General features: G+C 53.7%; 1 protein-coding gene across 1 annotated transcript in view; it reads right to left on the bottom strand.

Moving 5' to 3' along the window:
• LOC144481675 (arf-GAP domain and FG repeat-containing protein 2-like) overlaps positions 1-25,556 on the bottom strand; it is an 87,602-nt gene that overhangs the window by 3,880 nt on the left and 58,166 nt on the right. Inside the window, exons 4-10 of the mRNA XM_078200804.1 lie at positions 24,734-24,884; positions 20,813-20,954; positions 18,852-18,974; positions 6,186-6,333; positions 3,525-3,598; positions 3,128-3,211; positions 982-1,218 (exon numbers count right to left, since the gene is read on the bottom strand). Coding sequence (XP_078056930.1) covers positions 982-1,218; positions 3,128-3,211; positions 3,525-3,598; positions 6,186-6,333; positions 18,852-18,974; positions 20,813-20,954; positions 24,734-24,884 — 959 coding nt within the window. The remainder of the gene's footprint in view (positions 1-981; positions 1,219-3,127; positions 3,212-3,524; positions 3,599-6,185; positions 6,334-18,851; positions 18,975-20,812; positions 20,955-24,733; positions 24,885-25,556) is intronic.

Raw genomic sequence — 25,556 nt, 5'->3', positions numbered from 1 at the left:
GGAGGGCAGGAGGCGGGAGGGCAGGAGGCGGGAGGGCAGGAGGGCAGGAGGCGGGAGGGCAGGAGGCGGGAGGGCAGGAGGCGGGAGGGCAGGAGGCGGGAGGGCAGGAGGCGGGAGGGCAGGAGGCGGGAGGGCAGGAGGCGGGAGGGCAGGAGGCGGGAGGGCAGGAGGCGGGAGGGCAGGAGGCGGGAGGGCAGGAGGCGGGAGGGCAGGAGGCGGGAGGGCAGGAGGCGGGAGGGCAGGAGGCGGGAGGGCAGGAGGCGGGAGGGCAGGAGGCGGGAGGGCAGGAGGCGGGAGGGCAGGAGGCGGGAGGGCAGGAGGCGGGAGGGCAGGAGGCGGGAGGGCAGGAGGCGGGAGGGCAGGAGGCGGGAGGGCAGGAGGCGGGAGGGCAGGAGGCGGGAGGGCAGGAGGCGGGAGGGCAAGAGGCGGGAGGGCAGGAGGCGGGAGGGCAGGAGGCGGGAGGGCAGGAGGCGGGAGGGCAGGAGGCGGGAGGGCAGGAGGCGGGAGGGCAGGAGGCGGGAGGGCAGGAGGCGGGAGGGCAGGAGGCGGGAGGGCAGGAGGCGGGAGGGCAGGAGGCGGGAGGGCAGGAGGCGGGAGGGCAGGAGGCGGGAGGGCAGGAGGCGGGAGGGCAGGAGGCGGGAGGGCAGGAGGCGGGAGGGCAGGAGGCGGGAGGGCAGGAGGCGGGAGGGCAGGAGGCGGGAGGGCAGGAGGCGGGAGGGCAGGAGGCGGGAGGGCAGGAGGCGGGAGGGCAGGAGACGGGAGGGCAGGAGACGGGAGGGCAGGAGGCGGGAGGGCAGGAGGCGGGAGGGCAGGAGGCGGGAGGGCAGGAGGCGGGAGGGCAGGAGGCGGGAGGGCGGGAGGCGCGAGAGCGGGAGATTGGAGGTGGGTGGTTGGGGCGGGCTCGAGGGGCTTCCATTCAGGTGCTGTGGTTGATCTAATAACGCGAGTGGCTCCAAAGGGAAGAGGGTTCGCGGACATTACCATTATGCTGCTGGGCAAAGGCCTGTTGTTGCAGGAAGGACTGCTGTTGGCCGTAGCCTTGCTGCTGGGGGTAGGCCTGTTGCTGGGGTTGGGGCGGCTGGGCAAAGAGCTGTTGTTGCTGCTGCGGCGGCGGCTGCTGCTGTGGGAAGGGGTGCTGCGGGAATCCGGCAAAACCCCCGGGGACCGCGGCGCCTGGGACGGGTCCGTACCCCGCGGGCACTCCGCCGTACATCATGCCTGAACACAGAGAAAAAATATAGGTGTTAGCACAAAGAACAATCCAGCACAGGAACAGGCCCTTCGGCCCTTCTTGTCTGCGGCCGAACCATTTTATGCCTAGTCCCACTGACCTGCACTTGGACCATATCCCTCCACACCCCTCTCATCCATGAACCCGTCCAAGTTTTTCTTAAATGTTAAAAGTGTCCCCGCATTTACCACTTTATCCGGCAGCTCATTCCACACTCCCACCACTCTCTGCGTGAAGAAGCCCCCCCTAATATTCCCTTTAAACTTTTCTCCTTTCACCCTTAACCCATGCCCTCTGGGTTTTTTTCCCCCCTAGCCTCAGCGGAAAAAGCCTGCTTGCATTCACTCTATCTATACCCATCAAAATCTTATACACCTCGATCAAATCTCCCCTCAATCTTCTACGCTCCAGGGAATAAAGTCCCAACCTATTCAATCTCTCTCTGTAACTCAGCTTCTCAAGTCCCGGCAACATCCTTGTGAACCTTCTCTGCACTCTTTCAATCTTATTTACATCCTTCCTGTAACTAGGTGACCAAAACTGTACACAACATTCCAAATTCGGCCTCACCAATGCCTTATATCACCTTACCATAACACTCCAACTTTTATACTCGATACTGCGATTTATAAAGGCCAATGTACCAAAGGCACTCATGATGCTTGCCTGAACTAAAACCGTGTGCACTCACGGAGTCCGTATCCTTCCATTCCCATCCTATTCATGTATTCCTCTCTATGCCCCTTAAATGATGTATTTGGAATCACGAGTTTTCAGAGCTCCTTCATCAGGTGAGTCAACCAGCGCTCTGAAAGCTCTTGATTCCAAATAAACCTGTTGGACTTTCACCTGGTGTTTGTGAGACTTCTTACTGTGCCCACCCCAGTCCCAACGCCGGCATCTCCACATCACAAAAAGGCTTGAAAGAGATTTATAACATAAAAACAAAAGAGGGGCGGGTAAGGCAGGGAACCAGTAACCTGCGGACGGTGGGGATGTTGTTTTTATTCATGGGACGGTAGAATCCTAGAGTGGAGAAAGAAGCCGCCTGGCCCACCGAGTCTGCACTGACCACAATCCCACCCCCCCCACGTAGACGCCTCAACCCCCCCCGACACCAAGTGGCAATTTAGCACGGCCGATCCACCTAACCCGTAACCCCAGTCCAAGGATGTGCGGGTTAGGTGGATTGCGAAATTGCCCCTTAGTGGCAGGGGGGAATTAACAGAGTAAATACGTGGGGTTATGGGGATAGGGCCTGGGTGGGACTGAGTTGAGGAGGGACTTCTTCACACAAAGGGTTGTGAATCTGTGGAATTCCCTGCCCAGTTGAGGCTCCCTCGTCGAATGTTTTTAAGGCAAGGATAGATTTTTGAATAGTAAAGGAATTAAGGTGAGCGGGCGGGTAAGTGGAGCCGAGTCCACACAAAGATCAGCCATGATCTTATTGAAAGGCGGGGCAGGCTCGAGGGGCCTACTCCCACTCCTAGTTCTTACGTGGTCGGTGCAGGCTCGATGGGCCAAATGGCCTCCTTCTGCACTGTAGGATTTCGAGATGTTCTGTTTCACAGGATAAGGACGGCAGATTCCCTTCTCGAAGGGGACATCAGTGAATCAGATGGGTTTTTCCGACAATGGGTCATCAGTAGGGGTCTTAATTTCAGATATTGTTTTATTGAATTCAGATTCCACCATCTGCCGTGGCGGGGATTCGAACCCAGGTCCCCCAGAACGTTAGCCGAGTTCCTGGATGATTAGTCGAGCGATAATACCACGAGGTTATCGCCTCTCCATAGATCAGGAGCAGGAAGAGGAGAATGGGAAGGGCACAACGTAAGCATTACTTCTCAATCAGATAGAGAGAGAGAGGGAGGGAGACAGGCCACAGAGGCTTACCTGGTGCCATTCCGTTGGTCTGGAAAGGGTTGGTAGAAGGAGCTTGAGGTGCAGCAGAAGGAGCAGCGAATGGATTACTGAAAGCTACAACGCAGGGCAGAGAGAGGAAGACAAAAAACAAAAAGGGGGAGAGAAGATTAGTGACACGCAGCAAACAAATCGTTACCCCAAGGGAGAGCAACCAAGCGGACAGTAAAGACACCACCCCAAGAGTATCCAAGCTCCCCGGAGGTGTAATCATTCCCCACAGCAGCACTGCCACCCTCACAGCGAGCCAAGGGGCTGCCCCGTCCCAGGACGGGGATGGGGGGGCAAGGCAATACACTGGGGGAGCAAAGGGTTCAGATGTAAAGAGTGAGACAATAGATTGTAAAAAGTGAATTGTTTCTCAGGGTACCTCCAAAGCTGGATGTGTTGGTGGTGCCAGCTTGCTGTCCAGGCACTTGGCTCCCACTCATCGCCCCGGTGATACTGAAGACAAAATAAGAACAGGAGAAATATTTTGCTGTTGGTAGCTTCCGTTAAAAATATAAAAGCAGCTTTACTCTGTATCTAACCCCGTGCTGTACCTGTCCTGGGAGTGTTTGATGGGGGACAGTGTAGAGGGAGCTTTACTCTGTATCTAACCCCGTGCTGTACCTGTCCTGGGAGTGTTTGATGGGGGACAGTGTAGAGGGAGCTTTACTCTGTATCTAACCCCGTGCTGTACCTGTCCTGGGAGTGTTTGATGGGGACAGTGTAGAGGGAGCTTTACTCTGTATCTAACCCCATGCTGTACCTGTCCTGGGAGTGTTTGATGAGGGACAGTGTAGAGGGAGCTTTACTCTGTATCTAACCCCGTGCTGTACCTGTCCTGGGAGTGTTTGATGGGGACAGTGTAGAGGGAGCTTTACTCTGTATCTAACCCCATGCTGTACCTGTCCTGGGAGTGTTTGATGGGGGACAGTGTAGAGGGAGCTTTACTCTGTATCTAACCCCGTGCTGTACCTGTCCTGGGAGTGTTTGATGGGGGACAGTGTAGAGGGAGCTTTACTCTGTATCTAACCCCGTGCTGTACCTGTCCTGGGAGTGTTTGATGGGGGACAGTGTAGAGGAAGCTTTACTCTGTATCTAACCCTGTGCTGTACCTGTCCTGGGAGTGTTTGATGGGGACAGTGTAGAGGGAGCTTTACTCTGTATCTAACCCCGTGCTGTACCTGTCCTGGGAGTGTTTGATGGGGGACAGTGTAGAGGGAGCTTTACTCTGTATCTAACCCCGTGCTGTACCTGTCCTGGGAGTGTTTGATGGGGACAGTGTAGAGGGAGCTTTACTCTGTATCTAACCCCGTGCTGTACCTGTCCTGGGAGTGTTTGATGAGGGACAGTGTAGAGGGAGCTTTACTCTGTATCTAACCCCATGCTGTACCCATCCTGGGAGTGTTTGATGGGGACAGTGTAGAGGGAGCTTTACTCTGTATCTAACCCTGTGCTGTAACTCTCCTGGGAGTGTTTGATGGGGGACAGTGTAGAGGGAGCTTTACTCTGTATCTAACCCCATGCTGTACCTGTCCTGGGAGTGTTTGATGGGGGACAGTGTAGAGGGAGCTTTACTCTGTATCTAACCCCATGCTGTACCCGTCCTGGGAGTGTTTGATGGGGACAGTGTAGAGGGAGCTTTACTCTGTATCTAACCCCGTGCTGTACCTGTCCTGGGAGTGTTTGATGAGGGACAGTGTAGAGGGAGCTTTACTCTGTATCTAACCCCATGCTGTACCCATCCTGGGAGTGTTTGATGGGGACAGTGTAGAGGGAGCTTTACTCTGTATCTAACCCTGTGCTGTACCTCTCCTGGGAGTGTTTGATGGGGGACAGTGTAGAGGGAGCTTTACTCTGTATCTAACCCCATGCTGTACCTGTCCTGGGAGTGTTTGATGGGGACAGTGTAGAGGGAGCTTTACTCTGTATCTAACCCCGTGCTGTACCCGTCCTGGGAGTGTTTGATGGGGGACAGTGTAGAGGGAGCTTTACTCTGTATCTAACCCCGTGCTGTACCTGTCCTGGGAGTGTTTGATGGGGACAGTGTAGAGGGAGCTTTACTCTGTATCTGACCCCGTGCTGTACCTGTCCTGGGAGTGTTTGATGGGGACAGTGTAGAGGGAGCTTTACTCTGTATCTAACCCCGTGCTGTACCTGTCCTGGGAGTGTTTGATGGGGGGACAGTGTAGAGGGAGCTTTACTCTGTATCTAACCCCATGCTGTACCCGTCCTGGGAGTGTTTGATGGGGACAGTGTAGAGGGAGCTTTACTCTGTATCTGACCCCGTGCTGTACCTGTCCTGGGAGTGTTTGATGGGGGACAGTGTAGAGGGAGCTTTACTCTGTATCTAACCCCGTGCTGTACCTGTCCTGGGAGTGTTTGATGGGGGACAGTGTAGAGGGAGCTTTACTCTGTATCTAACCCCGTGCTGTACCTGTCCTGGGAGTGTTTGATGGGGGACAGTGTAGAGGGAGCTTTACTCTGTATCTGACCCCGTGCTGTACCTGTCCTGGGAGTGTTTGATGGGGGACAGTGTAGAGGGAGCTTTACTCTGTATCTAACCCCGTGCTGTACCTGTCCTGGGAGTGTTTGATGGGGGACAGTGTAGAGGGAGCTTTACTCTGTATCTAACCCCGTGCTGTACCTGTCCTGGGAGTGTTTGATGGGGGACAGTGTAGAGGGAGCTTTACTCTGTATCTGACCCCGTGCTGTACCTGTCCTGGGAGTGTTTGATGGGGACAGTGTAGATGGAGCTTTACTCTGTATCTGACCCCGTGCTGTACCTGTCCTGGGAGTGTTTGATGGGCCAGCTGTTGACTTTGTGTAATGATAGCTCTGCTGCCAATAGTGAAGTGAAAGGGATGTGGAGTGAGGGGACCATCTCCTGTTCGCCTGCGTCGTGCTTACGATGCAGTACGGAGATCGCGCTCAAGGTGTTTAATCCCTCAGCACTGACATCGTTCAACAAATGACATGGGGATGGATGGGAGCGAATGGGAGGGAGGCAAGGAGAGGAAGAGAGAGAGAGGGGTAGCCATCATACCTGCGAGTGCCCGCACTGGCATTACTTGAAGGCACTCCCATACTGAAGACGCTGCTATACTCGGCCGCCGCGTACTGGCCCGAAGAGGCGGAAGGTTGGCCGCTCGACGCCGTGGAGGTGAAACTGAATCCGGACATCTGACCCCCTGCTGCTCAGAGACATTGGTGAAGAAGGGGGACACAAGTCAGTCCGCGGTTCACGGGCGCGCAGTTCCAGGGGGGAGGGGGGGGGCACGGCCTCCCCTGGCCTGACCCGAGCCATCGTTCCACCAGGTCGCTTTTGGCACGTTGAGGAGGTCACCGGCCTGGCTCGGCCGATCGTCAGTCGATGCGGATTTCCGATCAGGAACCGGAAGAGGCCGATTCTCCGCGCCCCCACCTGCCCCCCCCCGCCGCCGTGCTGAGGGCGATATAATGCCACCAGCCAATGGCTCCACAAACCTGGGACCCACCCGTATTCATATTGTGTCTTTCACATCGAGAGATGTTCCAAGGTGCTTCTCAGGAGCATGACAAAACAACGCCACATAAAGGATACTTCACAGAAACTAGAAACAGGAGGAGGCCACTCGGCCCTTCGAGGCTGCTCCACCATTCATTCTGATCATGGCTGATCATCAAATTCAATATCCTGATCCCCTTCCCCCCCATATCCCTCGATCCCTTTAGCCCCAGGAGCGATATCTAATTTCTTCTTGAAATCCCACAATGTTTTGGCCTCAACTACTTTCTGTGGGAGTGAATTCCACCACCCTCTGGGTGAAGAAATCTCTCCCCACCTCAGTCCTAAAAGGTTTACCCCCTTATCCTCAAACTATAACCCCCTAGTTCTGAAATCTCCCCACCATCGGGAACATTCTTTCTGAATCTACCCTGTCTAACCCTGTTAGAATTTTATAAGTTTCTATGAGATCCCCTCTCACTCTTCTAAACTCTAGTGAATATAATCCTAACCGACTTAGTCTCTCCTCATATGACAGACCTGCCACCTCAGGAATCAGCCTGGTAAACCTTCGCTGTGCTCCCTCTATAGCAAGGACATCCTTCCTCAGATAAGGACACCAAAACTGCACACAATACTCTCAGTGTGGCCTCACCAAGGCCCTGTATAATTGCAACAACACATCCCTGCTCCTGTATCGAAACCTCTCGCAATGAAGGCCAACATACCATTTGCCTTCTTTACCGCCTGCTGCACCTGCATGCTTACCTTCAGCGACTGGTGCACAAGGACACCCAGGTCCTGCTGCACACTCCCCTCTCCCAATTTACACCCATTCAGATAATGGCTGTAGACTACCATGCTGATAATAATCTGCACGGGGTTAGATACAGAGTAAAGCTCCCTCTACACTGTCCCCATCAAACACTCCCAGGACAGGTACAGCACGGGGTTAGATACAGAGTAAAGCTCCCTCTACACTGTCCCCATCAAACACTCCCAGGACAGGTACAGCACGGGGTGAGATACAGAGTAAAGCTCCCTCTACACTGTCCCCATTAAACACTCCCAGGACAGGTACAGCACGGGGTGAGATACAGAGTAAAGCTCCCTCTACACTGTCCCCATTAAACACTCCCAGGACAGGTACAGCACGGGGTTAGATACAGAGTAAAGCTCCCTCTACACTGTCCCCATTAAACACTCCCAGGACAGGTACAGCACGGGGTTAGATACAGAGTAAAGCTCCCTCTACACTGTCCCTCATCAAACACTCCCAGGACAGGTACAGCACGGGGTTAGATACAGAGTAAAGCTCCCTCTACATTGTCCCTCATCAAACACTCCCAGGACAGGTACAGCACGGGGTCAGATAGAGTAAAGCTCCCTCTGCACTGTCCCCCATCAAACACTCCCAGGACAGGTACAGCACGGGGTTAGATACAGAGTAAAGCTCCCTCTACACTGTCACTCAAGCTATCCAAATCACACTTAAGCATATCTGCATCCTCCTCACAGCTCACCCTCCCATCCAGAGTAAAGCTCCCTCGACACTGTCCCCATCAAACACTCCCAGGACAGGTACAGCACGGGGTTAGATACAGAGTAAAGCTCCCTCTACACTGTCCCCATCAAACACCCCCAGGACAGGTACAGCACGGGGTTAGATACAGAGTAAAGCTCCCTCTACACTGTCCCCCATCAAACACTCCCAGGACAGGTACAGCACGGGATTAGATACAGAGTAAAGCTCCCTCTACACTGTCCCCCATCAAACACTCCCAGGACAGCTACAGCATGGGGTTAGATACAGAGTAAAGCTCCCGCTACACTGTCCCCCATCAAACACTCCCAGGACAGGTACAGCATGGGGTTAGATACAGAGTAAAGCTCCCTCTACACTGTCCCCATCAAACACTCCCAGGACAGGTACAGCACGGGATTAGATACAGAGTAAAGCTCCCTCTACACTGTCCCCCATCAACCACTCCCAGGACAGCTACAGCATGGAGTTAGATACAGAGTAAAGCTCCCTCTACACTGTCCCCATCAAACACTCCCAGGACAGGTACAGCACGGGGTTAGATACAGAGTAAAGCTCCCTCTACACTGTCCCCCATCAAACACTCCCAGGACAGGGACAGCACAGGGTTAGATACAGAATAAAGCTCCCTCTACACTATCCCCCATCAAACACTCCCAGGACGGGTAAAGCACGGGGTTAGATACTGAGTAAAGCTCCCTCTACACTGTCCCCCATCAAACACTCCCAGGACAGGGACAGCATGGGGTTAGATACAGAATAAAGCTCCCTCTACACTATCCCCCATCAAACACTCCCAGGACGGGTAAAGCATGGGGTTAGATACTGAGTAAAGCTCCCTCTACACTGTCCCCCATCAAACACTCCCAGGACAGGGACAGCACGGGGTTAGATACAGAGTAAAGCTCCCTCTACACTGTCTCCATCAAACACTCCCAGGACAGGTACAGCACGGGGTTAGATACAGAGTAAAGCTCCCTCTACACTGTCCCCCATCAAACACTCCCAGGACAGGGACAGCACGGGGTTAGATACAGAATAAAACTCCCTCTACACTATCCCCCATCAAACACTCCCAGGACAGGTACAGCACGGGGTTAGATACAGAGTAAAGCTCCCTCTACACTGTCCCCCATCAAACACTCCCAGGACAGGTACAGCACGGGGTTAGATACAGAATAAAGCTCCCTCTACACTATCCCCCATCAAACACTCCCAGGACAGGTACAGCACGGGGTTAGATACAGAGTAAAGCTCCCTCTACACTGTCCCCCATCAAACACTCCCAGGACAGGTACAGCACGGGGTTAGATACAGAGTAAAGCTCCCTCTACACTGTCCCCCATCAAACACTCCCAGGACAGGGACAGCACGGGGTTAGATACAGAGTAAAGCTCCCTCGACACCGTCACGAGAAAACTCCTAGTCCCTGAAACAGCTCTGAGTAATTATCGTTGTGGTTCACTGACTGGAATGAAGCCACAAAGTTTCCCTCTCTCCTGATTTAGTGTCAGCAAGCGGTGGAATCCGTACCCGTCGAACACAAAGAGGGATGGACAACCACTACAATGAGGCAAAATGAAACTGGTGGTGAGCTGCGGTGGATGTGGGGGGGAGGGATAGAGCAATGCAGAGTACCCAGTCCGCTCTCTCCCTGATCCCGGGACTGATACCTCACATCCCCATGACAGCTGAGGCTCGACACTCGGTTTCAGCAGGTGTGGGATCGGAGTGGAAAACCAACGGGGGTGGGAAGGGGAATCCTCCAGCTCCTGCCCATGCAGGAGGCACCCAATGGGGCAGCACGGGTGGCACAGCGGGTTAGCACTGCTGCCTCACAGCGCCAGGGGCCCGGGTTCGATTCCCGACCTCGGGTCACTGTCTGTGTGGAGTCAGCACATTCTCCCCCTTCGTGTCTGCGTGGGTTTCCTCCGGGTGCTCCGGTTTCCTCCCACAGTCTGAAAGACGTGCTGGTTAGGGTGCATTGGGCCGTGCTAAATTCTCCCTCAGTGTTACCCCGAACAGGTGCCAGAGTGTGGGCGACTAGGGGGATTTTCACAGTGACTTCATTGCGGTGTTAATGTAAGCCTTACTTGTGACACTAATCAATAAACTTGAACAGTATTAATAGCCAGGCATCACCCCATGTCTTGGGGTAGCAGGGTCATTGAGAACTCAGGGGAGGGAGGGGGGTGGGGGAGGGGGTGGGGGGGTGGGGGGAGGGTGGGGGTCGTCTCTGCGAGTCTCCCCAGACTCAGGGTTACAAGCCGTTGTCAACAGTGGAACCAGCGAACTTTGATAGCGATGACGGAAGAGCTGGAACCTCGAGGGACAGCAGCTGCTTGCAAGCGACGGATCCTTCGGGAATAGCATCCTAGAATTCCTACAGTGCAGGATCAGGCTGTTCAGCCCATCAAGTCTGCACTGACTCTCCGACAGAGCATCTTACCCACGCACTCTACTCCACCCTATCCCCGTAACCCCACACATACTTACCACGGCTAATCCCCCTAACCTGCACATCTTTGGACACTAAGGGGCAATTTAGCATGGCCAATCCACCTAACCTACACATCTTTGGACACTAAGGGGTAATTATGCATGGCCAATCCACCTAACCTGTACATCTTTGGACACTCAGGCAATTTAGCATGGCCAATCCACCTAACCCGCACATCTTTGGACACTAAGGGACAATTTAGCATGGCCAATCCACCTAACCCGCACATCTTTGGACACTAAGGGACAATTTAGCATGGCCAATCCACCTAACCCGCACATCTTTGGACACTAAGGGACAATTTAGCATGGCCAATCCACCTAACCCGCACATCTTTGGACACTAAGGGACAATTTAGCATGGCCAATCTACCTAACCCGCACATCTTTGGACACTAAGGGACAATTTAGCATGGCCAATCCACCTAACCCGCACATCTTTGGACACAAAGGGGCAATTTAGCATGGCTAATCCACCTAACCTGCACATCTTTGGACACTAAGGGGCAATTTAGCATGGCCAATTCGTCTAACCTGCACATCTTTGGACACTAAGGGGCAATTTAGCATGGCCAATCCACCTAACCTACACATCTTTGGACACTAAGGGGCAAATTAGGGCCCCTTAGTGTCCAAAGATGTACAGGTTGGGTGGATTGGCCATGCTAAATTGCCCCTTAGTGTTAGGGGGACTAGTTGGAGTAAATGCATGGGATTATGAGGATAGGGCCTGGGTGGGATTGTGGTTGGTGCAGACTCGATGGGCCGGACGGCCTCCTCCTGCACTGTAGGGATTCGATGATTAGTACCGTCGCTTGGGGGTTTTGAGAGTTAAGTAATTTTGATGTCCAGTCAACATGACGAAAGGGGCGAGCTGATGGAATGGGCTGCTGCTACAAGTGGGAGTAGTGAATGCGTCAATACCAGCATTAACCTCCCTGACTGGACTGGGTGATTCATAAACCACGGCATTTCAGCCAAGGGATGACCTCGGTCTCACAAATTCTTACGCGCACGATTACCTTATTAGACTGCCTTCCTTCCGGGCCTGTCAGATTCAAGCCACCAACCCTCACTCCCTTTAAAAGCTGCCCAGTTTAGTGGCATTAACAATGCTGCAGATCGCCACGCTCTAATCCAACGCAGACTCCGGCCGATCGCTCGCTTCCTATTCTAGACAGCTCCCGGCCGCTTGAATGCTTTGCAGAACTGCTCCGGCGCAGGAGGAGGCCATTCGGCCCATCGCACTCTGCACTGGCTCTCCGGGTGAGCGCTTCACTTGGTGACTTCTATGCAAACTAACTCAGGGTACTTCTGGAACAGGACTCGAGGGCGGCACGATGGTTAGCACTGCTGCCTCACAGCTCCAGGGACCCGGGTTCGATTCCCAGCTCGGGTCACTGTCTGTGCGGAGTCTGCACGTTCTCCCCCCGTGTCTGCGTGGGTTTCCTCCGGGTGCTCCGGTTTCCTCCCACAGTCCAAAGATGTGCGGGTTAGGTGGATTTGCCGTGCTAAAATTGCCCCTTAGTGTCCCGGGATGTGCAGGTTAGAGGAATTAGTGGGGTAAATGTGTGGGGTTACGGGGATAGGGCCTGGAGTGGGATTGTTGTCAGTGCAGACTCGATGGGCCAAATGGCCTCCTTCAGCACTGTAGGGTTTCTATGATCTGGAATGTGACTCAAGAGCGGCACAGTGGTTAGCACTGCTGCCTCACAGCGCCAGGGACCCGGGTTCGATTCCCGGCTCGGGTCACTGTCTGTGTGGAATCTGCACATTCTTCCCCCGTGTCTGCGTGGGTTTCCTCCGGGTGCTCCGGTTTCCTCCCACAGTCCAAAGATGTGTAAGTTGGGTGGATTGGCCATGCTAAATTGCCCCTTAGTGTCCAAAGATGTGCAGATTAGGTGGATTGGCCATGCTAAATTGCCCCTTAGTGTCCAAAGATGTGAAGGTTAGGTGGATTGGCCATGCTAAATTGCCCCTTAGTGTCCAAAGATGTGTAGGTTAGGTGGATTGGCCGTGCTAAATTGCCCCTTAGTGTCCAAAGATGTGCAGGTTGGGTGGATTGGCCACGCTAAATTGCCCCTTAGTGACCAAAGATGTGCAGGTTGGGTGGATTGGCCACGCTAAATTGCCCCTTAGTGTCCAAAGATGTGCAGATTAGGTGGATTGGCCATGCTAAATTGCCCCTTAGTGTCCAAAGATGTGCAGGTTAGAGGGAATTGGCCATGCTAAATTGCCCCTCAGTGTCAGAGGGATTAGCAGGGTGGGATTACGGGAATAGGGCCCGGGTTGGGATTGTGGTTAGTACAGACTTGATGGGCCGAATGGCCTACGAGTGTACTGTCGGGATTCTACGAGCTCGGAATCTGCACAATCGGCCCTTGCAGGTCTGTCTAGACCTCTCGTCGTTTGCTCCGCCAACCCCCCCGCACTCCCCCCACCTCGCCGCCCCTTTCCCCCACCACCCATTTGACTGTAGCTTACCTGAAGAGGACTTAGGGGCATTAAAGATGCTTTCTAAGTCTGCGAGTGCCGCGTATTTGTCGGCGTGTGAGGCGGCCTGTTTAGCAGCGGCGGCTGTCGAACCGGCGGGTACGGACACGGCCTGGGAGCTAGTGAAGGATCCGAAACTAGTGCTGGAGGATTTTGGGAAGGTATCAAAATTTGCAAAGTTAGCACTGCTCGAACCACCTGTTGCAGATGAAGGGGACAAAAAACAAAAGAGGAAATGGAGGGGGTGGGGGGGAAGGGCGGGGAGGGAGGGAGGGAGGGGGGGAAAAAAAAAACGCAAATGAAAACGAAACGAAACAGGACCAAAAAAAAAACCTGACACAAGAACCAAACACGACGGCCAGCAAGGCAAACCTCGCGGATCTCCAGGCGCAACCTTTACACCACCGCTGGCGACGAGGTTTGATACCTGGTGTTTTGTGTTCACTTTGATATGGTGTGGTGGGCCTGGATTACATCACCCCACCCCCGCCTCCCTCCCCCGCCACCCTCCCCCATCCTCCAGCCATCAAAATACGAACACGGAGCCAACAGCATCAGCCCACCCACCATGTCACAGCCCTCACCGCACCTCAAGTGGCCACCGGGAAATAGCGCAACAACACAGGTGGGATTCCCCGCCCCGACCCACCCCTCCTGCACAGGCTCTTCTGTGTCTCTGTGGCCACGCACTCGCACTCACACACACACACTCACTCTCACACACACACTCACTCACACACACACTCACTCTCACACACACTCACTCTCACACACTCACTCACTCACACACACACTCACACACACACTCACTCACACACACACTCACTCACACACACACTCACTCACACACTCACTCACACACACTCACTCACACACACACTCACTCACACACACTCACACTCTCTCACACACACACTCACTCACACTCTCTCACACACACACTCACTCACACTCTCTCACACACACACACTCACTCACACACACACACACTCACTCACACACACACTCACTCTCACACACACACTCACTCACACACTCACTCACTCACACACACACTCACTCACACACACACTCACTCACTCACACACTCACACACACTCACTCACACACACACTCACTCACACACACACTCACTCACACACACTCACACTCTCTCACACACACACTCACTCACACTCTCTCACACACACACTCACTCACACACTCACACACACACACACACACACACTCACTCACAGGCAGGCGCTCCCGCCCCGCCCCCCCAACGCACGACTCCAATTCAGGTGTGGAGGTGTTCGGGTTGAATCTGCACTGATCCCTCTCTCCTCCGCCCCACACTGACTCTCTTGACACAGCTGGAGGTGTTCTACAATTGGTTTCAGTGTTACTGGATCAAAGTGACGGGGTCAGGCACACCAGGCACGTCCCCTGTTCGCCATCAGGCCAACTCTGCCAGAAAGGGCGCTGCAACTGAGGGGCTGCGATGCCCCCTGTGGTCGAATAACCGCCTCAACGCTTGCAAAGGAGTTGGTGAATCGGTACCCAGAGTCGGACGCTACCTTCAGGCGAGCTGGCTGAATAAAATACTTAAGATTCCTTTCCCTTACGGATGTAATCCCGGTCGGGATGTTTCGTGTCAGGCAAGGTCAGGGGGACCATGATTTTTTTATACATTCATTTGTGGGACACGGGTGTCGCTGGCTGGGCCCAGCATTTATTGCCCATCCCTAGTTGCCCCTTGGAGGGCAGTTGAGAGTCAACCACATTGGCTGTGGCTCTGGAGTCACATGTAGGCCAGACCGGGGTAAGGACGGCAGATTTCCTTCCCGAAAGGAACCAGATGGGTTTTTCCGACAATGGGTCATCAGTAGATTCTTAATCCCAGATATTTTTTTATTGAATTCAAATTCCACCATCTGCCGTGGCGGGGATTCGAACCCGGGTCCCCCAGAACGTTAGCTGAGTTTCTGGATTAATAGCCCAGCGATGATACCACTGGGCCAACATGTTGGGAGGGGCTGCTCGAGCACAGTGCAGCTGGAGTGAGAGAGGGCACAGCTGGAATTACAAAGCAGCTCCAGCGCTGACAACACAGCTGCCACATCACAGGGGCTGATTCCTAACCGCCCTCGGGGACTGTTCCGCAAACCACCCAGTTGTATCAGACAGGAAGGTTTGGAAGAATAGGGGCCGCCTTTCACGGTGGCGCAGTGGGTTAGCACTGCTGTCTCACAGCGCCAGGGAGCCGGGTTCGATTCCCGGCTTGGGTCACTGTCTGTGCAGAGTCTGCACATTCTCCCCGTGTCTGTGTGGGTTTCCTCCGGGTGCTCCGGTTTCCTCCCACAGTCCAGAGATGTGCAGGTTAGGTGGATTGGCCATGCTAAATTGCTCCTTAGTTCCAAAGATGTGCAGGTTAGGTGGATTGGCCATGCTAAATTGCCCCTTAGTGTCCAAAGATGTGCAGGTTAGGTGGATTGGCCATGGTAAATTGCCCCTTAGTGTCCAAAGATGAGCAGGTTAGGTGGATTGGCCATGCTAAATTGCCCCTTAGTGTCCAAAGATGAGCAGGTTAGGTGGATTGGCCATGCTAAATTGCCCCTTAGTGTCCAAAGATGTGCAGGTTAGGTGGATTGGCCATGCTAAATTGCCCCTTAGTGTCCAAAGATGTGCAGGTTAGGTGGATTGGCCATGCTAAATTGCCCCTTAGTGTCCAAAGATGTGCAGGTTAGGTGGATTGGCCATGCTAAATTGCCCCTTAGTGTCCAAAGATGTGCTGGTTAGGTGGATTGGCCATGCTAAATTGCCCCTTAGTGTCCAAAGATGTGCAGGTTAGGTGGATTGGCCATGCTAAATTGCCCCTTAGTGTCCAAAGATGAACAGGTTAGGTGGATTGGCCATGCTAAATTGCCCCTTAGTGTCAGGGGGGTTAGCAGAGTAAACGCGTGAGGTTATCGGGGTAGGGCCTGGGTGGGGATTCTTGTTGGTGCAGACGCAGTGGGCCGAATGGCCTCCTTCAGCACTGGAGGGATTCTATGATTCTATTCTATGAATAAAATCGGACAGACATCGATCTCAGCCTGTCCACCATCTACAAGGCACAAGTCAGGAGTGTGATGGAATACTCCCCACTTGCCTGGATGGTGCGGCTCCAACAACACTCAAGAATCTCGACGCCATCCAGGACAAAGCAGCCCCGCTTGCTTGGCCCCCCATCCACAAACACCCACTCCCTCCACCACCGAAGCGCAAGATCAGTTCCCTCCGTGATCACCTCACCGTTCTGGAGGAATATATCCCCTGCCCTGCCCAAGACCGCAAGGAACTACAAAGGGTGGTGAATGTAGCCCAGTCCATCACGCAAACCCAGCCTCCCATCCATTGGCTCTGTCTACACTTCCCGCTGCCTCGGGGAAAAGCAGCCAGCATAATCAAGGACCCCACGCACCCCGGACATTCTCTCTTCCACCGGGAAAACGATACAAAAGTCTGAGGTCACGTACCGACCGACTCAAGAACAGCTTCTTCCCTGCTGCTGTCACACTTTTGAATGGACCTACCTCGCATTAAGTTGATCTTTCTCTACACTCGAGCTATGACTGTAACACTACATTCTGCACCCTCTCCTTTCCTTCTCTATGAACGGTATGCTTTGTCTGTATAGCGCGCAAGAAACAATACTTTTCACTGTATCCCAATACATGTGACAATAATAAATCAAATCCTTCTCCCCTATGTCCTCTATGAACGGTATGCTTTGTCTGTATAGCGCGCAAGAAACAATACTTTTCACTGTATCCCAATACATGTGACAATAATAAATCAAATCCTTCTCCCCTATGTCCTCTATGAACGGTATGCTTTGTCTGTATAGCGCGCGAGAAACAATACTTTTCACTGTATCCCAGTACACGTGACAATAATAAATCTAATCACCTCACTGCTCACTAATCTACATTGGCCCCCAGTCAAGCAAAGTCTCGGTTACAAAGCTCTAATCCTTGGTTTGAAATCTCTTCAGGGCTTAACACCCCCACCTCCCATCCTCCCATCTCAGTAATCCCCTTGAACCTCACCGCCCGCCCGCCCCCCCCCACGCACCCCCATAATCCGGCCTCTCAAAGCATCCCCCCGATTCGCATTGCTCCATGATTGGCGGCCGTGCCTACAGCTGCCTTCGATGCACGTTGGTCCTCTGAGTGTGTACGAATATATACGCGTGTCTCTGAGACAAAGAGGGACAGGTCTTTACAAGTACGATAGCGCACAAAGCACAGAGATAGGCCATTCGGCCCATCTGCTCAGTGCTGCTGTTTCTGCTCCACATCAGCTTCTTCCCATCCCGTAACCATCTCACTCCATCAGCAAATCCCTCGATTCCTGTCTCCCTCGTGTGTTTATCCAGCTTCCCTCCCGTAAAAACGTATTCACCCCGACCACTCCCCGTGGGAGCGAGTCCCACATTCTCCCCCACTCCCCGTGGGAGCGAGTCCCACATTCTCCCCACTCCCCATAGGAGCGAGTCCCACATTCTCCCCCACTTCCCGTAGGAGCGAGTCCCACATTCTCCCCCACTCCCCATGGGAGCGAGTCCCACATTCTCCCCCGCTCCCCGTGGGAGCGAGTCCCACATTCTCCCCCACTCCCCGTGGGAGCGAGTCCCACATTCTCCCCCGCTCCCCGTGGGAGCGAGTCCCACATTCTCCCCCACTCCCCGTGGGAGCGAGTCCCACATTCTCCCCCACTCCCCGTGGGAGCGAGTCCCACATTCTCCCCACTCCCCGTGGGAGCGAGTCCCACATTCTCCCCCGCTCCCCGTAGGAGCGAATCCCACATTCTCCCCCACTCCCCGTGGGAGCGAGTCCCACATTCTCCCCACTCCCCGTGGGAGCGAGTCCCACATTCTCCCCCACTCCCCGTGGGAGCGAGTCCCACATTCTCCCCACTCCCCGTGGCAGCGAGTCCCACATTCTCCCCCACTCCCCGTGGGAGCGAGTCCCACATTCTCCCCCACTCCCCGTGGCAGCGAGTCCCACATTCTCCCCGTGGGAGCGAGTCCCACATTCTCCACCACTCCCCGTGGGAGCGAGTCCCACATTCTCCTCACTCCCCGTAGGAGCGAGTCCCACATTCTCCCCCACTCCCCATGGGAGCAAGCCCCACATTCTCCCCCACTCCCCGTGGGAGCGAGTCCCACATTCTCCCCGCTCCCTGTGGGAGCGAGTCCCACATTTTCCCCACTCCCCGTGGGAGCGAGTCCCACATTCTCCCCACTCCCCGTGGGAGCGAGTCCCACATTCTCCCCGTGGGAGCGAGTCCCACATTCTCCCCACTCCCCGTGGGAGCGAGTCCCACATTCTCCCCACTCCCCGTGGGAGCGAGTCCCACATTCTCCCCACTCCCCGTGGGAGCGAGTCCCACATTCTCCCCCACTCCCCGTGGGAGCGAGTCCCACATTCTCCCCAATCCCTGTGGGAGCGAGTCCCACATTCTCCCCACTCTCTGGGTGAAGACACTTCTCCTGAATTCCCATTGGATTTATTGATGGTTATCTGACACCGATGACCCCGAGTTTCTGATCTCCCCACAAGTGGGAACATCTTCTCTGTGTCGTCCCTCCGAGTGAGAGCCCTTGATAAGTGTCAAACATCCCAGTAGGTCAGGATCTGTGCAATCTCTGTAAGGTGCCATACCTGACGTTGCAGACTGGACCTGGAAAGGTGCTTGGCTGGCCGGTGGGAAGTTTCCCACATTCCCCGAACCTCCGCCACTGAACGCATTGAATCCCGGGAAACCCGGGTGCGCAGTCTGTTGAGCTGGAAGAGAAACAAAACCCTTTACTGTTATAACCACAGGGCATGGTCATACAGAGCTCGCGAACAACCTTTCTGGATGTAAATAACCACGAACCTGTCCGCAAAATATAGGGTCATAGAGCAATACAGCACAGAAACAGGCCCTTCGGCCCAGCCGTTACATGCTAACCATGCTGCCCTCCCAGCTAGTCTCAATTGCCCACATTTGGCCAATATCCTTTAATCATAGAAATCATAGAATCCTGACAGTGCAGAAGGAGGCCATTCGGCCCATCGAGTCTGCACCGACCACAATCCCACCCAGGCCCTATCGCCACATATTTACCTGCTAATCCCTCTAACCTACACATCTCAGGACTCTAAGGGGCAATTTTTAGCATGGCCAATCAACCTAACCCGCACATCTTTGGACTGTGGGAGGAAACCGGAGCACCCGGAGGAAACCCACGCAGACACGAGGAGAATGTGCAAACTCCACACAGACAGTGACCCAAGCCGGGAATCGAACCCGGGACCCTGGAGCTGTGAAGCAGCAGTGCTAACCACTGTGCCGCCCACATCCTTTCCTTTCCCATCCTTTCCCATCCATGTACTTATGCTTTTTAAATGTTGCTATTGAACCTTCCATGCTAAATTGCCCCTTAGTGTCCAAAGATGTGCAGGTTAGGTGGATTGGCCATGCTAAATTGCCCCTTAGTGTTCAAAGATGTGTAGGTTAGGTGGATTGGCCATGCTAAATTGCCCCTTAGTGTCCAAAGATGTGTAGGTTAGGTGGATTGGCCATGCTAAATTGCCCCTTAGTGTCCAAAGATGTGCGGGTTAGGTGGATTGGCCATGCTAAATTGCCCCTTAGTGTCCAAAGATGTGTAGGTTAGGTGGATTGGCCATGCTAAATTGCCCCTTAGTGTCCAAAGATGTGCGGGTTAGGTGGATTGGCCATGCTAAATTGCCCCTTAGTATCCAAAGATGTGTGGGTTAGGTGGATTGACCATGCTAAATTGTCCCTTAGTGTCCAACGATGTGTAGGTTAGGTGGATTGGCCGTGCTAAATTGCTTCTTAGTGTCCAAAGATGTGCGGGTTAGGTGGATTGGCCGTGCTAAATTGCCCCTTAGTGTCCAAAGATGTGCGGGTTAGGTGGATTGGCCATGCTAAATTGACTAAGGATATGTTCTGATGCACATGGTGCAGAAAAGATTTACTCGGATGCTACAGGGACCTGGTTGAGTTATAAGGAGAGGCTGGATAGACTGGGACTTTTTCCTCTGGAGCGTAGGAGGCTGAGGGGTGATCTTATAGAGGTCTATAAAATAATGAGGGGCACAGATCAGCCAGATAGTCAACATCTTTTCCCAAAGGTAAGGGAGTCTAAAACTAGAGGGCATAGGTTTAAGGTGAGAGGGGAGAGATACAAAAGGGTCCAGAGGGGCAATTTTTTCACACAGAGGGTGGTGGGTGCCTGGAACTCGCTGCTGGGGGAGGCAGTGGAAGCGGATACGATAGAGAGTTTTAAGGGGCGTCTGGACGAATACATGAATAGGATGGGAATAGAGGAATATGGTCCCTGGAAGGGTAGGGGGTTTTAGTCCAGTCGGGCAGCATGGTCGGTGCAGGCTTGGAGGGCCGAAGGGCCTGTTCCTGTGCTGTAATTTTCTTTGTTCTAGCTTAGTGGTTAAAAAGTGGGCAGCATGGACAAGTTGGGCCGAAGGGCCTGTTTCCATGCTGTAAACCACTTTGACATGCAATACCTTTCAGAGGGGAAAGTGCTGGTGATAAAAAGATGTGGGGGAGCAAAGCAGGGGGAGAGAAACTGCTTCAAGCTCAACACACAAAACCTTACCTCCAAAGCCAGGGAAGGCCCCAAAGGCTTGGGCGCCAGCATGCTGGGGGGCCGGGGAAGCGAAGGGGTCTCCTCCGATGTCAGCCAGGAGGTCCAACTGCGACTTCTTCGCCGGTTGCTGCATCTGTGCCTGGCTGGCAAGCTGGGGGTGGAAGAAAAGAGGTAAATCTCAGAGCTTCGTAACCTACAGAGCTTCACGCACCCCCACACCCCCTCCCCTCCCCAGCCCACCCCCCCCTCCCCTCCCCTCCCCACCCCACCCCCCCCCCCATCCCCACCCCCGCCAACCCCACCCCACCCCCTCACCCCGCACCCCACCGGTCCTGGGCCCAATATGTCTCCTGCAACTAAAATCACCAAAAACCGCTCCGCTCAATGTCATCTTGCAGTTAGTGGGATCTTGCTGTGCGCAGACTGGCCGCTGCGTTTCCTACCTCGCGACGGTGGCCACAATCCGTTGGCCGTCAAGCAACTGGGTGCGGCGAAAACTAAAGTTTATTTATTCGTGTCACAAGTAAGGCTGACGTTAACACTGCAATGAAGTTACTGTGGAAATCCCCCTAGTCTCCACACTCCGGGTGCCTGTTCGGGTAACACTGAGGGAGAATTTAGCACGGCCAATGCATCCTAGCCAGCACGTCTTTCGGACTGTGGGAGGAAACCGGAGCACCCGGAGGAAACCCACGCAGACACGGGGAGAATGTGCAAACTCCACACAGACAGTGACTCAAGGCCGGGAATCGAACCCGGGTCCCTGGCGCTGTGAGGCAGCAGTGCTAACCACTGTGCCGCCCCAGGAGAGGGTACTTGGCAGGGATGACAGCTGAGGAAGAGCTAGCTCTCTGAACCACACCCGCCCTAAAGGATACACACATCAAACTGGCTGAGAGAAATGTGGGGCGGTGCAGTGGCACAGTGGTTCGTTACAGAGATAGAGTCTGGGTGGGGTTGTGGTCAGTGCAGGCGCGATGGGCCGAATGGCCTCCTTCCGCACTGTGGCGATTCTATGATTCATGTGTAAAAGTACCAACACAGCAGCAAAGGTGGCCGTGACTTGATCAGTCGGGGTGGGTCGTGGGGCTCCTGTGATTGGGTCATGCACCTCAATCGTGACGTATTTGACCTTAACACACGCACAGGGAGTGGGAAGCGATTCGAGCAGAATTGGCTGGGGTGGCACAGCGGGTTAGCACTGCTGTCCCACACCGCCAGGGACCCGGGTTCGATTCCCGGCTCGGGTCACTGTCACCTCCTCCCCGTGTCTGCGTGGGTTTCCTCCGGGTGCTCCTGTTTCCTCCCACCGTCCAAAAGATGTGTGGGTTAGGTGGATCGGCCTGTTAAATTGCCCCTTAGTCTCCAAAGATGTGCAGGTTAGGTGGATTGGCCATGCTAAATTGCCCCTTAGTATCCAAAGATGTGCAGGTTAGGTGGATTGGCCATGCTAAATTGCCCCTTAGTGTCTAAAGATGTGCAGGTTAGTTGGATTGGCCATGCTAAATTGCCCCTTAATGTCCAAAGATGTGCAGGTTAGTTGGATTGGCCATGCTAAATTGCCCCTTAGTGTCCAAAGATGTGCAGGTTATGTGGATTGGCCATGCTAAATTGCCCCTTAATGTCCAAAGATGTGCAGGTTAGGTGGATTGGCCATGCTAAATTGCCCCTTAGTGTCCAAAGATGTGCAGGTTAGGTGGATTGGCTATGGTAAATTGCCCCTTAGTGCCAGGGGGACTAGCTAGGGTAAATGCAATGGGTTGTGGGCATAGAGCCTCGGTGGGATTATGGTCGGTGCAGACTCGATGGGCCGAGTGGCCTCCTTCTGCACTGTAGGGTTTCGATACTATGATTCTATGAAATAAGGGACGGATGTGCATTTATATAGCGCCTTTCAAACACTCAGGACGCCCCCAATTCACTTAGCAGCCAATGAGGTGCTTTTATGAGGTGTCGCCACCGTCATAGGCACAGCTAATTTATGCATAGCAAGATCCCACAAACAACAAGAGAACTGAACAGATCGACTGACTGCCGAGCAAACAATACTGTCCCTGGGAAACCGGGGAAGACCCCCCACCCAACCCCCAAATCCTTCCAATGCCGGGACGGCAGTTTAAGTTTATTTATTAGTGTTGCAAGTAAGGCTTACATTAACACTGCAATGAAGTTACTGTAAAAATCCCCGAGTGGCCACACTCTGGTGCCTGTTCGGGTAACACTGTGGGAGAATTTAGCACGGCCGATGCACCCTAACCAGCACGTCTTTCGGACTGTGGGAGGAAACCGGAGCACCCGGAGGAAACCCACACAGACACGGGGAGAACGTGCAGACTCCGCACAGACAGTGACCCGAGCCGGGAATCGAACCCAGGTCCCTGGAGCTATGAGGCAGCAGCGCTAACCCACTGTGCCGCCCCAGTAGAGGGTACTTGGCAGAGATGGCAGCTGAGGAAGAGCAGAGGGAGGAACTATCGACATCTTAGCCCTTCTGCACCTGCCTTGCTTGATGCTAACACACCGGCTGATCGCGATGTCATGGAAATACTGCGCCTTGAGAATATTGGGAAAAGAATTTAAAACAGCTCTGAAGATAAGATAGTGCGGTGATTAGTCAGGTCTCCCTGCCCAGGGCGGACAAACACTTTGGTCAGCCTCAGCTCGAGGCCCCTCGGGGCAGCTCCCAGCTTCTGCGGGGCTGTTCTCACCCCGACGGAAAGTGCTGGAATTAAGAGGCAGCCAATGAGGCCAAGGCATGTTCATATTGGGAAAGGGCCAAAGCAGCTTCAACAGGGACTTTCAAAAGGGTAAACTGTGGAATAGGAATATTCCTGAGGCTCTTCCATGGAATCATAGAATCCCGACAGTGCAGAAGGAGGCCATTCGGCCCATCGAGCCTGCACCAGCAACAATCCCACCCAGGCCCTAGCCCCGTAACCCTACGTATTTACCCTGCTAGTTACCCTGACACTAAGGAGCAATTTAGCATGGCCAATCCACCAAACCTACACATCTTTGGACACTAAGGGACAATTTAGCATGGCCAATCCATCTAACCTGCACATCTTTGGACACTAAGGGGCAATTTAGCATGGCCAATCCACCTAACCTACACATCTTTGGACACTAAGAGGCAATTTAGCATGGCCAATCTACCTAACCTACACATCTTTGGACACTAAGGGACAATTTAGCATGGCCAATCCATCTAACCTGCACATCTTCGGACACTAAGGGGCAATTTAGCATGGCCAATCCACCTAACCCGCACATCTTTGGACACTAAGAGGCAATTTAGCATGGCCAATCTACCTAACCTACACATCTTTGGACACTAAGGGACAATTTAGCATGGCCAATCCATCTAACCTGCACATCTTCGGACACTAAGGGGCAATTTAGCATGGCCAATCCACCTAACCCGCACATCTTTGGACACTAAGAGACAATTTAGCATGGCCAATCCACCTAACCTACACATCTTTGGACACTAAGGGACAATTTAGCATGGCCAATCCATCTAACCTGCACATCTTCGGACACTAAGGGGCAATTTAGCATGGCCAATCCATCTAACCTGCACATCTTCGGACACTAAGGGGCAATTTAGCATGGCCAATCCACCTAACCAGCACATCTTTGGAGTGTGGGAGGAAACCAGAGCACCCGGAGGAAACCCACCCAGACACGGGGAGGACGTACAAACTCCACACAGTCACCTGAGGCTGGACTTGAACCCGGGGTTCCTGGCGCTGTGAGGCAGCGTTGCTAACCACTGTGCCACCCTAGTATTGTCCATTCGATACCGAGCGTGTTTGATAATCACGCCCCGGGATATTCCGCTGTCTAAAGACCCGGATATGAATGCAAGTTGTTGCTGTTCTGCCTCCGGAGCGGGGGAATCAGCGGGAACGCTCCCACCGGCAGTACCTGGCTGGCGCTTTTCGTGACGTTGAGTGCTGGGGTCGATTCCCCCATCAGGGTCTTGAGCGGTTTGACATCGGGAGTGCTGCTCCGGCTGCTAAGAGAGGTGGTGGTTGACGGGGCTGCAGAGACCTTTACCCGCTCTGCAGGGACATACCTGTAATCAGAGACCAATTCCCGGTTCAACAAGAGCGGCAAATTCAACCAAACCGCAGAGTATCACCCGTAACAACGCGGAATCTCACTTCGCTCACAGCCTTCATTCAGCAAGTCCCAATTTTCACATCGCTTTTCTACCGGAGTTTAGGAGAGTGAGAGGGGGATCTCAGAGGAACTTAACAGGGTAGATTCAGAAAAAATGTCCCTAAATTGGGGGGAGTCCAGAACCAGGGGGTCATAAATCAAAAGAGAAAACGCTGGAAAATCTGGCAGCATCTGTAAAGGAGAGAAAAGAACTGACGTTTTGGGTCCAGATAACTCTGTCAAAGCTGACAAAGGGGGGGGTCATAGTTTGAGGATGTTTCACTGCGATTGTACAGGGCGTTGGTGAGGCCACACCCGGAGTATTGTGTGCAGTTTTGGTGTTCTTATCTGAGGAAGGATGTCCTTGCTATAGAGGGAGCGCAGCCAAGGTTTCCCAGGCTGATTCCGGGGATGGCAGGTCTGTCATATGAGGAGAGACTAAGTGGGTTAGGATTATATTCACTGGAGTTTAGAAGAGTGAGAGGGGATCTCATAGAAACTTATAAAATTCTAACAGGGTTAGACGGGGTAGATTCAGAAAGAATGTTCCTGATTTTGATTTGATTTATTGTTGTCACATGTATTG

This window comes from Mustelus asterias, chromosome 31 (genome assembly GCF_964213995.1).
Source record: "Mustelus asterias chromosome 31, sMusAst1.hap1.1, whole genome shotgun sequence".
NCBI lineage: Eukaryota > Metazoa > Chordata > Chondrichthyes > Carcharhiniformes > Triakidae > Mustelus > Mustelus asterias.
The sequence above is the reverse complement of the archived record's forward strand: the minus strand, read 5'-3'. Positions and strand labels throughout refer to the sequence as shown.